Source organism: Heptranchias perlo, chromosome 3 (genome assembly GCF_035084215.1).
Source record: "Heptranchias perlo isolate sHepPer1 chromosome 3, sHepPer1.hap1, whole genome shotgun sequence".
In the NCBI taxonomy this organism is placed as follows: domain Eukaryota; kingdom Metazoa; phylum Chordata; class Chondrichthyes; order Hexanchiformes; family Hexanchidae; genus Heptranchias; species Heptranchias perlo.
In genome coordinates, this window is record NC_090327.1 from 24,412,217 (window position 1) to 24,428,699 (window position 16,483).

The following is a 16,483-nucleotide window of genomic DNA, read 5'->3' on the forward strand; positions in this document are numbered from 1 at the left end:
CTGCTGCACACACTCCTTACTTCCCAGCAGAAATACTGGATAGTAAATAGGACTGATTTTGTTTCCCTTCCCTGATTCAATTGCAGCAGCCCTATTGTTGCCTTCAGTCAATAATGGAGATCGAAACTGGGATTGTCCTGATTTATATGTGGCGCACCATGCAGCGTACTTACATACTGTACCCATCATTGCAGTGAAGTGCATTCTTAATTAAAAACATGCATATAGATGTATGAGTTGAACGTAAATTAAATATCATTTGAAAATTGGAAACCTATTTCTCAGTGAAGTTTCTCAGTGGCTAGCCTCACAGCATTACCTGTTATGTAACAAGAACTAATTATCATACACATATTTTATAGGTAATCTGGGTTACCAAAGCATTTGCGTTCAGTCTCTAATTGATATTTATTTTCTGGGAGTATGTGTCCAACCATCCGTTGTGTTCCGGCCTAGGCGGTAAAACTGGATAGAATACTAGAGTCTGATCTTTAGTGGCCTCCAAGCCTTTATTCACAGAGATTCCCCTTACATACACCACACCCTAGCTAAGCTGTCCAAAAAATGGACAAATGTAAGGAATCTTACAACACCAGGTTATAGTCCAACAATTTTATTTTAAAATCACAAGCTTTCGGAGATTATCAGGTGACGATCATGGCTATAAAAAGGATACAAGAGAGTCCCTAGTTGATACCCACCACCTGAATACAGTTAACACTATTTGATATAAATCATACAATTAACTCTAGGACAGGTCCGAACAAAAGTTTCTGACTCTGAGGAGGGAATACTACCACTGAGCCAGCAGTCAGTCTGTACCCCACTGGATGTTAAACCAGTCTTTAGAGACAACATTCTAGTCTCCACTCACTGGGGCTCTCTGGAGCAGGATTTGAACCCTTCACCTTCTGACTCAGAAGCAGGAATGTTACCAGGAAGCTAAAGGCTTGCTCTGGAGTATGTGTATACATTTTCAAAGAGTGCATGAAATGGTGGCACATCATATTGCTACCCCAGTCCACCATGCTACAATCTGTTTCCCTTAGCAGTGGGGTCAGTAACCAGGGGGCATAGATTAAAGTAATTGGCAGAAGGATTAGAGGGGAGTTGAGGAGAAATTTTTTCACCCAGAGAGTGGTGGGGGTCTGGAACTCATTGCCTGAAAGGGTAGTAGAGGCAGAAACCCTCAACTCATTTTAAAAAGTTCTTGGATGTGCACTTGAAGTGCGTCACCTACAGGGCTATGGACCAAGTGCTGGAAAGTGGGATTAAGCTGGTTAGCTCTTTTTCGGCCGGTACGGACACAATGGGCCGAATGGCCTCCTTTCTGCGCGTAACTTGCTATGATTCCTGCTGAAAAGAATTGGGAGCCACATTAAACAATACAAATTGGGGTCTTATGAAGTCAATAGGACCTCAATGCAATTATCAAGTACCAATGGGCAGAGTGCACACTGTGCATGCTTCATCCAGCGATGTATAGCAGCCTCGCCTGCGGTCCTTAAAGGGACCATTGGAGGCTGCTCCAAAAATGGAAAGCTATGGTTTTTTAGCGAACTTTGTGGGGCCAGGAGGAGCATTAATCTACAAGCCTGGTACCAGACCTTCCGTGGCTTTCTCTTGGGATCGCCACCTCTCCCTCAACTTAATTCAACTGGCTCGGCTCTCGTTAGCTCACAAATTCCCCTTAATTGTCTATTTTGCCAAGTAAGTAAAGGCAACACCCAGTGTAACACTGAGCAGCACAGATTAGTAGGTAGGTCTCGGATTCAATTCCTCCTTTGCACTGAGACAACTGATCTGATCAGGCTTGGCTGCAATGTCCTTCATTGACTAGTGACCTGCCCACACTGGCTGTACAGAAAAAAAATTATGTTTTGGATGAAGTACTGGAAAGATGTTAGTACTTGTGGAATGATACCCCAGAAAAAGTCAGGTGAAGAGAGAAAATGGGTGAGAATAAGAAAACATTATACTGAGAGAAATTTTAACTGTCCCTCAATAATTCCTACAAAAGCTTTCAGAATTCCTATCCTTACACTCTCTCCAATCATTCATCCATCCATCTCTACTTGGCAATTTTCTTCTCCTTTTCCAATCCATCAGTCCTAGCTATGGCAATAATGAACAGTTCCTAACTGAGAATCATTTCATCTTCTAAATGGTTAGAAGCAAAAGCAAGCTTCCCAGTGTAACATACTTTAAATTGAGAAACCTAACTAAAAGGCCAAGTGCAGGATTACACCAAAGACAGAAGAGAAAATGAGACAAATCCAAGAAGGAGTGGAGTAGTTGATGCCAAACTTATGTTCCAAAAGCCTGTAGATTATAGGATGAAGCAAAGACTGAGGGAGTTGAGGAGTTCCACAGTTTTTGGGAAAAAAATGAATTGGCACCGGAGATAATTTGACTCATGGGGGATAATTTTAACCCCAAAGAACAGGTGGGTAGGGAGCAGGTCGGAGGTTAAAATTACAACTTTTCGTAGCACGACTGCAACCCGGCTCCACGTGGCCACTTCCGGGTTTAACCCGGGCGTGTTTGGATCCGCGCGCACATCCAAAACCCAGAAGCCCTGTCCTCACTTAAATCCAACGGGCAGATTGTTAAAGGGGCAATTTACCTCATTGAAATACTTGAGGTACTTAATTTTTGTTGATCCTAATAAGTCTGAAACTAATTTAACCTCACCTACATGGGTTTCCCATGGCTTCTGAATCTCGTCAGGTGAAAAGAGGCGAGAAAGGTCAGATCCGTGAGGTGAGTGCCTTTATTCCACTGCTCGTGGGCCAAGAGGTGCAGGAGTTCTTCATTCAGACTCAACAAGCTTGCCTGGAGCGATCGGACCCCCACAATCGACTGACCACCCTCCCCCCCCCTCCCCCACCACCGACTGGGAGACCCCCCCCCAACCTACCCACGACTCCTCCCAACCTCTGATCTTCTGCTGACCTAAAATCTTCTCCACGGTACAGAAGATGAATGTGATATTTAATTTTCTGATACATTGAGCTGACGAGTTTACCAGTTCACATGTGCTTCTTGGTGATTTTCACTTTTACAACAAGGTTTTGGCTTTGCTGTGACAACACCAATCTTCATAATCAAAGCTTTTTCACAAACTGCAAAGCTGGGCTTGAAATCGGTTTTCAGCCAAAGGATATCATTTAGTAGCTTCTAGGATTGCATCCCAAGTTGTCAGTTTAAGCAACTCTTTAAAATAATTCCTGGGTCTGATTTTTCTAAACACATTCAGAAGTCACCATACATTGCCTGAGGCTCTTGAAGGTAAGTTCTACAAACAGTACCACAATGTCCTCTCTTTGCACCCTCCCCCCCACAATCCCTCCCTCCTTCCTCTCTGATCCCCGGCCTTCCTGCCCGACTGCCTGTCAATCAGGTTGGCCGCTGGGCGTGAAACCCAGAAGTAAAATTCATTGACTTCAATGAGGTTGCGATCACAGATGGCAACCCGCCAACTTTATTTCCGGGTTTTGCATCCGATTATCTTCCTCCGCCCCCCCCCATCCCCCCCTTTCCCGGCTCCATGTAAAGATCATGTTCATGATTTCAACACAGTGAAAATTCAGAGACGAGAAAGATCATGTTGGTTGATGTACTTGGAGCTTCAGAGGAACGAGAGGGAAGGTCAGAGGTGTATTGACATTTTTTTTCTTGCGTCCCGTGGAAGAGTGTGAGAATGGTGTTAGACTCGCTCAGTTTACTGGTAAGGGGATGATAAATGATCAGAATTTACCAGCATCCCTGACAACATATCGCCCATGTTCCCCAACTTTTGAGGTTCAATCCACTGAAAACCTTGATCTTTTTTTTCAGTGATATGTATTTATAAACGCCCAGCCAACATGGCTACAGACATCAACTTCCCAATGAAAGGATGGCGAGGAATGGTTGACTGGGCAAGGAATTCTGAAGATAAAGTTACCATTTCAAAAAGCATCTTTTCAACAGGAACGACAGGTAAGATGGTATTATACTTATTTCCTTTTATTATTAGAGTTTCAGTCATTGCAGTGGAAAGTCCAGCCAATATATTAAAAATAAAACAACTGGTATCTTGGGCTGATCAGAATTTTATTGAAATGCAACTACTTCACATTTGCAGAGCCACACTTAATTTACTGGGCTACATTATTTTATTTGCCTACATAGCAACAGCTACTGCACTTCAAAAGCAATTCACTACATTAAGTAAATTGAGACATTTCAACAATATAAAGCATTATATTAATTCACGTGTTAATATAGCTTTACTGGTAAAGCTGCCATGGTATTGCCCACATATATGGGGGTTGATTTTCATTGCCTTCAACTGGTGCCAAAATGGAGTTGGTAGCCTTACCGCCCTGTTAAGACCAGTGATGCATCCAGCTCCATTTTGAAAGGAGCTTACTGCTGGGTGTCTAAATGCCCGTCTGTTTGAGGTGATGGGCCCCTTTTAATATGGAAATCGGGGTCCTATGATGTAAATAGAACCCTGATTGCCATTTTTGGTTGGAACTGGTTATGGCCCGCACTGTGCACACTCCGACCAGTTCCACGGGCGATGGAAACGAGGAGGCTGCCAAAAGTAAGTGTCAAATTATTGGTGCCTGGTACCAATTTGACAGTAGTGCCTGGGGAATTTCAGAATGAGACCGGGGCATGGGGTCAGTATAAATTTCAGAGCAGGCATTTTTTCCATGGAGCTGTGGAGATATGAAAATAGTTACTACCTAAAGTAGTTAATGCTGGAGCTGTTTTTTTTTCAATAAAGAGCTGGATAAATATCATGATTGGATTATCAGGATAAGGACAATAAAGATGCTCTGTGAAACACGATGGTTCCTGGGCTGTTGGGACTATGGAGTTGTCATATCAAGCAAGGCCACTGGTCAACAATGAAAAAAGGTTGTAAAATTAATGAGAGATTCTGGAGTTTTTGGAAGGGTACAGGGATAAATTTTACAGAATCTTTCCTCAGGAGATGAAATGGATTGGGTACAGCCCATGATAGTTGATGGTACATACAATAAATGACAGACAGGAAAAGATACTGGTCCATCCAGCCTGTCCCATATAATTGTGCATCATAATACATACAAACATGGAAGGAACAGGCTTAATGGGCTGCATGGTTTCATACCTTCTCATGTTCTTCAATGTAAACATAAAAAGAGTAGAATAAGAAAAAAATATTTGGTCCATCAAACCAGCTCCTTCCACAGACCATTGTCAACCTACCCTATCATGGGCTCTACCTCACTCATTTGATTTATGGCATAAATACTCCTTACTCTCTAGGTGTAATCAAGGGGAAACTCCAGGGTACTTAGCCATTCCTACAATACTTGGAAAATTCAATCTGACCTGATGCCCTCCATTGACAACACCCACCCTCCCCATCAACACAGGAATGCTGTGTACACTGCTGAGATTCTGGAGGCTGAAATCTCTAAACACATGATTTGGCAGTAAATAACTTTGTCACAAAAAGCTGTTCTGCTTTTTAAGACCTGTAATGTTGATACGATTTGTCCCTTGTGGACTTCCTTTTACAGAACTTGCAACATTATATAGGACACAGGTAGACACTTCAGAACAACAGGAAACAATGGATGAATAAAAATAGTATCCCCAAAAGGAACACCACTGCCAACAGTATAATACAATTTCATGGTGGTTCTCCATGTAATACATTGATCAGTTTCTGGTGTTTCCCTGTGGAATGGACTGCTCAGTAGAGTTTGAAGTCGAGATGAGTAGTTGGATTTTTTGGATACTAGATTAAGATTCATAGCACTCACGGATAGGATGGCATGAATTTCAACCTGAAGTTTTTTTTTTAAAAGTCATGAGAAGGGCGCCAGGGCTTTTGCAGTTTAGTGCCTGAATAAAGTTAGCAGTCCTCAATTTCACCCTGAATTTACCCTGCTGTAAACCTTGAAGACCTGAGCAGCACACCATTTCCTGGCCTCAATTTGGAGAGAGCACCAACTCCAAGTTGCAGGTCCAACCCTGTGCTCACACAACATATTTAAAATAGCTGAATCTGAAAAAAAACAGCCAGTTTGGTCAAGATCAAGTCACGCATTTGTGATAAGCTTGACTTACACTGGAGCAAGGAGATGAGTTTTGATGAAGGATCTACATCTGAAATGTTAACCTTTTATTTCTCCAAAAAAATCTTAAAATAGGGCAACGTATTATTATAATGGAAATGTCTGCAGTTTAAGCATTCAGTCCAGAGTTCTTGTGCTGGTTTTTGATTAAAATGCAGGCAAAACAAATGTAATCTGACAAACATGCTGTGTATTCCACCATTTCCTGTGTTGGTTAGGAATTGCTCATTACCATTTTCCAAAATGTGTGTCAAAAGCCGACTATGATTGAAAGTAACGGGGCTTTGTGCAGTGACACATGAGCTTGTCAAGTCTTCTGTATTGTTGTGGAAAGTCCTGGTTACCTTTCATATGTTTTTCACATCTTATGATCTAGGGACAAAAGCCTTCTGCAGTTGTATTGGTTTCTTTTATCAAATTTGCTTTAAAGGCTCCTGTCTGATGCCAACCTGAATGGAATGTTCTTGAAGCAGAAATTGGAGAGACATGTGAATCATTTTCAGTGACAGCCAACATGGCCCTTTTGTGAAGAGATGTTTAAAATTTACACTTCGACCCTGAACTTCAACAATATTGTTTCTGTCAGGATCTAGATCCCTATGCCACGAGGTTTCTGTAACAAATTGTATTTTTTTTGTCATTTTTAGTTTTAACGAATTTTTGTGCTTAATATGGTGAGGGAAGTTAACGCTGGGGAATGGAACACCTTTCCATTTCGGGGTCTCACGCCCCAATTTTAACCTTTGCCGCCGGGTGGGAACAGGGCAGATTCGGGTCAGACAGCCATTTGACAACTCACCCGTTGCACCATCCACAAGATACACTGCAGCAACTCGCCAAGGCTTCTTCGACAGCACCTCCCAAACCCACGACCTCTACCACCTAGAAGGACACAATGGCAGCAGGCACGTGGGAACACCACCACCTGCACGTTCCCCTCCAAGTCACACACCATCCCGACTTGGAAATATCTCGCCGTTCCTTCATCGTCGTTGGGTCAAAATCCTGGAACTCCCTACCTAACAGCACTGTGGGAGAACCTTCACCACACGGATTGCAGCGGTTCAAGTAGGCGGCTCACCACCACCTTCTCAAGGGCAATTAGGGATGGGCAATAAATGCTGGCCTTGCCAACGATGCCCACATCCCATGAACGAATAAAAAAATATATATACTCTCCATTGAAGTAAACCTGAGCGGGGTGTAAAACAGGCACTTAACTCGAATTTGCCCCATTCCCGCTGGTCGGGTTAGAATAAATCTAGGCTTCAGTGGCAGTATCAAGCGCTATTAGGTCAGCCATCTATAGAGTAACACTCCCTCTATTTCACCCTAATCTTGGAAGAGTAGTCCTCACTGCATCAGTGAGCCATTCCATTCCTCAAAATATCCACCTTTGTGAGACTGACAATTTTATGACCAGGTAATGCCAAGTTAAGTGGAGTTTTATGCTGCAAGCTAATATTGTATGGAAACTAATTTAAGATTTCCCAAGTACATATATTATTGAATCCCTACAGCTGATGTAGCAAATAGGCTTTCATCCCATCAGTTTGGGTTAGATTTGAACCCTGGACATATAAGGCCGGTATACTAATTCCCCTTGTCCTAATTATTTATAATTCTTTTTAATTTTTCCACTTAATTTTAGCTGCAGGGAAGAGAGAGCGATAATTTAAGTTACCGACAATAAACACTGCAGAGCAGCAATCAACAAAGCATTGGAATATAATATCTCATTGAAACATAAAAGATTCTGAGGGGGCTTGACAGGGTAGCTGCTGAGAGGTTGTTTCCCATGGTTGGAGAGTCTAGAACTAGGGGGCATAGTGTCAGGATAAGGGGTCGGCCATTTAAGACTGAGATGAGGTAGAATTTCTTCACACAGAGGTTTGTGAATCCTTGGAATTCTCTACCCCAGAGGGCTGTGGACGCTGAGTCATTGAATATGTTCAAGGCTGAGAAAGACAGATTTTTGGACTCCAGGGAATCAAGGGATATGGTGATCGGGTGGGAAACTGGAGTTGCGGTCGACAATCAGCCATGATCTTATTGAATGGTGGAGCAGGCTCAAGGGGCCGAATGGCCTACTCCTGCTCCTGTTTCTTATGTTTGGTCAGACAGCACCTTGAGTACTGTTTGGGCCACTAAGACACAAGGGATATTCAAATCCTGGAGGTGGTGCAGAAAAACATTTGCAGAGGGCAGAGTTATGAGGAAAGACTGGAAATTCTTGGGCTATTCAGCTTGAAAGGATGTGACTGAGAGGGATCTTCACTGATGCATATAAGATAGTAAATGGCACAGGAAATATAAATCCAGAGCTCTATTTCAAATTAAACTGTGACAGTAGGAAAAGAGGGCACGAGCTCAAACTAGTAAAAAGCAAACTTAGGATCAATGTCAGGAAATTAGTCATCGTAGAAAGAGTGACCAACACGTGGAATTGACTTCTGGGTGGAGCAATTGAGGCAAAAGCCCTGGAATAATTTCATAAACAGCTAGCTGTTGTAACAGGATGGGTTGGGAATTGTAGGGTCTTACTGGATGAATTAGGCGGTATGGATCACTTAATCACTTGGCCTGCTTTATGCATATGTATCCTATGAGATCCATTGAAAAATGTCCTGGCAGTAATGGTTCATAGATACAACCAAAGGATCTCAAACTTATATTTTATGACATCAGGATATCCCAAAGTGCTTTACAACCAGTGAAGTACTTTTGAAGTATAATCACTGTTGTAATGTGGGAAATGTAACAGCCAATTTATGCATAGGAAGGCCCCACAAACAGCAATGTGATAATGACTAGATAATCTGTTTTAGTGATGTTGGTTCAGGGATAAATATTGGCCAGGACACTGGGGAGAACTTTCCTGCTTTTCTTTGAATAGTCATGAAATATTTTACGTCCACCTGAGAGGGCAGACGGGGCCTTGGTTTAACATTTAATCCAAGAGATGGCGCCTCTGATTGTGTAGCACTCACTTAATATTGTCCAATCTCTGGAGTGGGACTTGAACACACAATCTACTGACTCAGAGGTGAGCATGCTACTACTGAGCCAAGACTGATGCTTTTTTTTACCACCTGTAGTAGGTTAAAACCCTCAATCAAAAGCTAGTTGCCATTGTTCATTTCTATTGCCCTCCAATGAGGGGCTTTACATTTTCTAAAGCAACAACGGCAAATAAAATTGACGTCATATGGACAGTGATGCAAAAGAAAATGGAGTATGGAAGGAGACAAAGGTGGCTACATTTCTCCCAATCCAAGTGTTTCATTTCTGTCAAACATTTTGCAATCATTAAGACACTTTGCTTGGACTAGCCACATCACTGGACAGTAATGGGGGCAGGATGGGGGGAGAGGGGGGTGGGTGATCCGTCTCAAATCTTCATTAAACTATCCAAATTCATCATTAAAGGGTATGACTAAAGCTGAAAATTGTAGCAGAGAAGACAAAGTCAATCAAGAAGTGGTGAACAGTGTCCGTTTAGGGTCACAGATGAAGGGGAGGTGGTGTAACATTATTTATTATCCAGGCTGCTTTATAATTTATCCAAAAACAAAATGTATTCTTTTATGATCACAGTAAGCCTTCATTTTTTTGGAGGATGTGTTTAAACACTACTTTATAAGCTCTTTGTTAAGAACTTGTCTAGACTTTCCAATGATTCTACACAAGTGAGTGATAAATCTTTACTTGTTTTTGCAGAGCCAGATGATTCTTCAGTTTATGTGATAGGAACTGTCCTCTACAGAAACCTGGGGACATTTCTGGATCTTCAAAGGTTAGCTTGATTCAGCTCATGGCTGAGCTTATTTTAAATGGATAAAACTAATGGCTTCTATAGTAATGCTCAAGGGAGTCAAAAAGTTCAAATGAAGGAGATGGAAACTCTTGGGGTTAAGTATTGTGAATGTTGAGTATTTGGCCTTTATTTACCCTGTATATTTTTTTCTTGAAATTATAATGAGTAATTTTCATATTTAAAGCCTTCTTCTGTAGAATTCTATCATTTGCTCATTCTGTACATATTTGGGAGACATCTACTCTAAGGGACTCCCCTCAGAGTGCAAATGTTGCCCACCATTGATAATGTCCCTTGTTTTTGGAATTATCAGGATCCTACCCTCATCTGCCATTCACGCGTGAGCACTTTCCAGCTGGTGCCATGGCTAACTTTTTAATCCTTTTTTCTTGCTCATTGGTGAGGCCAGTTGTAGCACCAACGGAGAACAGGCAACTCAGCACAGATTGGGAATGGAATCTGAAACCTTCCCGGTCAGTATTGATGAGTACCACACAATATCTCACAATTATTCATTGAACTATCAGGACAACGTTTGTTCAATGACGTGGGAGAAATTTAGAAATAATTACTGGAGAAATTTAGGGACAATAATCCATTGTTCTTTTAAGTTCCTGTTCATAGTAGTTACCCCTTAAGTGACCATCTCTAAACCTCTCAAAGACTGTCACTTATATGGTTGATATAATGGGTATATTCAGCAAAGCAGTAACAGCAGTAAAGGAAGCCTAACTGTCATTACTACTGTTATTTAACTGAGATGCATGAACATTGTACCTGCTCTATTACGTGGCCGTCGCCATGGAGAAGCAGTCTTATTGCAGTATTCGACCATCAGCAAGGAAAACAACTTAGAAGATATGGATTTTATGGTGTAAAAAGGACAATTAGTGGAAAGAAACTCTTTATTTAAAGCACTCATTTTGGATCTGTCGCCTTAGGGTACTTTTTTTATACACCAAATCCTGAAGTAATCCATCTTAGAAGGTCACCTAGTTTTAGATTTTTCATTAATTTAGTAATTTCTGGTAAATCATTTGTATGCAGAGCTTCCTTTGTGCAGTGGAATGGTTTTGTTGTGTGAACACAGCTTGAGTCCAAGCATACATTTATTGATCAAACGGCTGGTTGGAAGGATTTACACAAGGAGTTACTGGGCTGGAGTATATTAAAGGACAGTGGGACAATTGAAGAATACTGATAATATCATCGGCTCTGAGACTAAGATTATCTTTCTTTTGGTAGCTCACACCAGACTAGCTGCTATGTATGATGGCTGCATCATTCTCATCAATTATACAAGGTTACCATGCTGTAAAGGTCACTAAGCTTGCCATTGACTACTGAGATTCATCAGGGCTGTTGAGTACACCATTACTGACTATATGAGACAAAGTCATGCGCCAGGATGAGGGGATAAAGTATGAGGAAAAACCTAAAGTGACCAGATAGGCAAATGCTCGAAAAAATATTTCTGTTGCCCCACTTTAATGCCTATGAATCGGTTTTCAAAATGGACAAACTCTTCAAAAGACAGGTGAAAAAGTCTTTATATAAAAGAACGAGAAGTGCTAACGTAACTTCTACACATATAACTAAAATACTGTTTTGATATGGTTATGGATAGAATATCCACATTTTCTTCAATTTCTACACTTTGTAAAGCACTAGTAATATAAACAGAATACTCATTAGTGAGCTGTCGAATAATGGATAGCAGATGCACTATTACATATATATAAAAATTAATTAGAAAAGGGAATAGTGCGGACATCTAATGTTATTGCTATATTTAAAAAGGGAGATAGAACAAGTCCAGGGAACTATAGACCCGTTAGATTAACGTCGGTGGTAGGAAAGATATGGAATCTTTACTCAAAGATGTAATAGAAAAACATCGAGAACATGGAAATATAATCAAGCATAGTCAGCTCGGATTTCAAAAGGGAAGGCCCTGCTTGACCAGACTTTGCTGAATTCTCTGAAGAAATAACAGAAAGAGTAGACAAGGGTAATGCAGTAGATGTAATATATTTGGATTTTCAAAAGGCCTTTGATAAGGTACCGCATTGTAGACTCATGACTAAGGTCACAGCATGTGAGTCGGGGACAGGTAGCAGAATGGATAGCAAGCTGGCTACCAAAACATAAAACAGAGAGTAGTGGTTAAGGGTAGGTACTAAGACTGGCAAAAGATGGGAAGTGGTGTTCCACAGGGATCGGTGCTGGGACCACTATTTTTCACAATTTACATAAAAGATTTGGACTTGGCAATCAGAAGTACAATTTCAAAATTTGCGGACGACACCAAATTGGGAGGTGTCGTTAATACTAAGGAAGAATGCGTCAAAATGCAAGAAGACATTAATAAACTTGCAGAATGGGCATGTAATTGGCAAATGAATTTCAATACAGATAAGTGTGAGGTGGTGCATTTTGGTAAGAAGAATAAGGAGACCACATACTGCTTGGATAATAAGAGTCTAAACAGGATGGAGGAGCAAAGGGATTTCGGGTACAGAGATACAAATCACTAAAAGTAGCGATAGAGGTTAATAAGGCCATAAATATGCAATTCCAAATATTGGGGTTAATTTCTAGAGGGATAGAATTGAAAAGCAGAGAGGATTTGTTAAACTTGTATAGAACTTTGGTCAGACCACACTTGGAGTGCTGTGCACTGTTCTGATGCCCATATTATAAAAAGGTTGAAGGGGCATTGGAGAAGGTGCATAAAAGATTCACAAGAATGTTACCAGAACTGAAGGGATATACTTAGCAGAAAAGGTTGAACAGGCTGGGGCTCTTAACTCTAGAAAGAGAAGGGTGAGGGGTGACCTGATAGAGGTCTTTAAGATAATGAAAAGGTTTGATAGGGTAGATGTAGAGAAAATGTTTCCACTTGTGTGGGAGTCCAAAACTAGAGGTCATAAATATAAGATAATCACTAATAAATCCAATAGGGAATTCAGGAGAAATGTCTTTACCCATAGAGTGGTAAGAATGTGGAATGCGCTACCACATGGAATAGTTGAGGCAAATAGCACAGATGCATTTAAAGGCAAGCTAGAAAAGCACTCAAGGGAGAAAGAAGTAGAACGATATGCTGATAGGGTTAGATGAAGTAGGGTGGGAGGAGGCTCGTGTGGAGCATAAAAGCCAGCATAGGAACATAGGAACAGGAGTAGGCCATTCAGCCCCTTGTGCCTGCTCCGCCATTTGATAAGATCATGGCTGATCTGTGATCTAACTCCATATACCTGCCTTTGGCCCATATCCCTTAATACCTTTGGTTGCCAAAAAGCTATCTATCTCAGATTTAAATTTAGCAATTGAGCTAGTATCAATTGCTGTTTGCGGAAGAGAGTTCCAAACTTCTACCACCCTTTGTGTGTAGAAATGTTTTCTAATCTCACTCCTGAAAGGTCTGGCTCTAATTTTTAGACTGTGTCCCCTACTCCTAAAATCCCCAACCAGCGGAAATAGTTTCTCTCTATCCACCCTATCTGTTCCCCTTAATATCTTATAAACTTCGATCAGATCACCCCTTAACCTTTGAAACTCTGGAGAATACAACCCCAATTTGTATAATCTCTCCTCGTAACTTAACCCTTGAAGTCCGGGTATCATTCTAGTAAACCTACGCTGCACTCCCTCCAAGGCCAATATGTCCTTCCGAAGGTGCGGTGCCCAGAACTGCTCACAGTACTCCAGGTGCGGGCTAACCAGGGTTTTGTATAGCTGCAGCATAACTTCTGCCCCCATGTACTCTAGTCCTCTAGATATAAAGGCCAGCATTCCATTTGCCTTCTTGATTATTTTCTGTACCTGTTCATGGTGCATAGACCAATTGGGCAGAATGGCCTGCTTCTGTACTGTAGACTCGGTGTAACTCGATGAGTTATCTAGGGGGAACCTATATAACTCAACCACATCTGCAGTGATTATGGGTTATATGATTTCAGCACAATACTGAGTTTCATAACGACATAAGAAATTTGAGGATCAGGATAAAACCGTTATGTCCGACAGGTACCCCATTTGTTAGATCAACCCCACCTGTCCACCTTCTCAACATATAGACCAAATTCAGTGAGGTTATGTTTCCTCAACAGAGCCTCACAAGATGGAAGCACAGATAAGAGAATTGAGGCAGCAGTGCTATAATTCTATCTAACAGTTCTGTCCATCCAGCAAGGCTGCCAGAGTGCAACAATTACTCCTCGACCGCTTCACTCTCTAGAAATGCATAATTGCCTGTTGGATCCATTGATAATGTCTGGTTCAATGGTCTTCACTGGCAGCTAATTCCATAATTACTCTTTCAGTAAAAGCAAGTACAACCTGACTTCCCTCTTACTCCCTACCTCTTAATTCTTAACTTCTGTCATGGCAGTTTCCTTGGATCAACTTTGTATTTAAATCTTTTCATCTATTTTATGTAGTTTACAAAAAAACTAATAAAATAACAAAAGAGAACGATGATACAGCCACATAAGTCAGCACTGAAATTGTTAACATTTGAAAGGCCCACAGCAGCCTTCCCACAATTCCCTGCAACAGCTGCAGATAGCTTCCAGCAGTTAGTCATCTTTACTCAATTTCAGAAAAACTGATTTGCTGAAAGGTTGCCCTTGGTTGCAAATTGTGGATTGTTGCTTTTGATTGATGATGCCTTGCTGGTGATATAATGATGATGTGATACTGCGCTGCATTTATCCACAGACAGCCAGGGGAGAGATGTAGAAACAGTGGATCGGGTGAAAAATAAATAAGCTTTCAGGAAGATTTGACTAGGAATAATGGAATTTTTGTGCACGTTCTTGCCAAACTAATGATAGGTCATTATTTGTGGCAAATAAATATTTACAAGCTAATATAGACATATAATAAGAAAGCATGAATATATATACAGGAGTATGAAACATAGTATTACTGCATACTATAGACAAGAGTGCACTACATTACAGAATTATTTCTCAATAAAACACTCCCTGTCAGCTGATCTAATTTTATCTGTATATATTCATAATGATGTAAATACCTCTTTGTCCTATCACATGACACAGAGCTGCTAGCGTTTTGTCTGTATGGTATTTTTAAAAATCTATATTATGATATTGGTATAATGATTAGGTTTGGTTTGTAAAGCGTTAACTCCCAAAGCCAACTGACATGAAAACCAGATGGTTGCCATAGTAATTGGAAATGTTAATCAGGAATCAATGGGAATCTTTGAGTGCCACCCTAGCATTTTGTGGCTTGGTAGAATGGTTCCTGAGGGTCACCAGGTTGACTGACCATGAGATTATTTATTTTTGCATGTTACTGTGGCTTTAAAAGAATGGGAAAACAACAGGAATCATTTAGATAAAATGGCCACATCATTGAGCATCAAATTGGGCCATCAAGGTCTCTTTTGTGGAATACCCATTGTGAGTTAATTAAATCAGTTAATTAAATACTTATGGCAGAGAGCTGTCTTTCACAGTGACACCAAAATGGTAGAGTGAACCAGTGCTGCTTGTAACCTAACTACAGTGTCAGTTAGCTGAGATTAGCTAGCTTGAAAATGGGCTTTTGCCCAGACGAGTCGGTGGTGTTTGAGCTTCTATTATTTTTCATGGATTAAGGGAGTTGAAGGAAATTGACAGATCTCATGGTGAAAACTGTATTCTGTTCCTTTGTATATTTTATATACAATAAGCCAATTTGTTGGTTTACAATCATGCCTTGTCACGCTAGTGCGCATTTCAGTCCATCTTCCACAAAGACAAGAGAATGCATGTGGCAGCATATGTGAAATTGCAGTTGCTGGCATATGCAACAAGAGTTCTATGCTCTGGGACACACTATTACTTAAATCAATATTGGCCAGGAAAGGTGCACTTTGGATCATAGGGGATGTAAGGTCCACTTACAGTAGTGACCAGTAATGGTAACTTGCAGCACTGCTCATCTGACACAGACTTGATGGGCTAAATGGCCAGTTTCTGTGCTGAAGGATTCTGTATCTAGATTTTGTGATGTGACAAAGATTGTAGTTAGGTTTCAAGCAGCACTGGTTCACTCTACCATTTTGGTGTCACTGTGAAATACAGCTCTCTGCCATAAGTATTTAATTAATTGATTTAATTTACTCACAATGGGTATTCTACAAAGGAGACCATGATGGCCCAATTTGATACTCAATGATGTGGCTATTTTATCCAAATGATCCCTGTTGTTTTCCCATTCTTTTAAAGATTGTGGAAGACTGCGGAAGGACAAAGATAGCCTAGCAGGACGGGCAGATAGGTAGCAGATGCAGAAAAATATGAAGTAATACAGTTTGGAAGTAAGAATAGGGAAATAAAATCCTCCTTAAATAGTGATATTTTAAATGGAGTAGAGGAGCAAAGGGACCTTGGTATGCAGGTGACAGCACAAATAGACAATGCCATGGAAAGGCAATGGAATCCTTGGTTGTGTATCAAGGGCAAAGAAATATAAAGGCAGCGAGATAATATTGAACTTGTACAAGACATTAGTTCGGCTGTGG

General features: G+C 40.9%; 1 protein-coding gene across 1 annotated transcript in view; it reads left to right on the plus strand.

Moving 5' to 3' along the window:
• The window catches only part of adgrb1a (adhesion G protein-coupled receptor B1a), a 516,358-nt gene that overhangs the window by 242,177 nt on the left and 257,698 nt on the right, over positions 1 to 16,483 (plus strand). The window contains exons 13-14 of the mRNA XM_067974780.1: positions 3,841 to 3,984; positions 9,846 to 9,921. Of these exons, the coding sequence (XP_067830881.1) occupies positions 3,841 to 3,984; positions 9,846 to 9,921 (220 nt within the window). The remainder of the gene's footprint in view (positions 1 to 3,840; positions 3,985 to 9,845; positions 9,922 to 16,483) is intronic.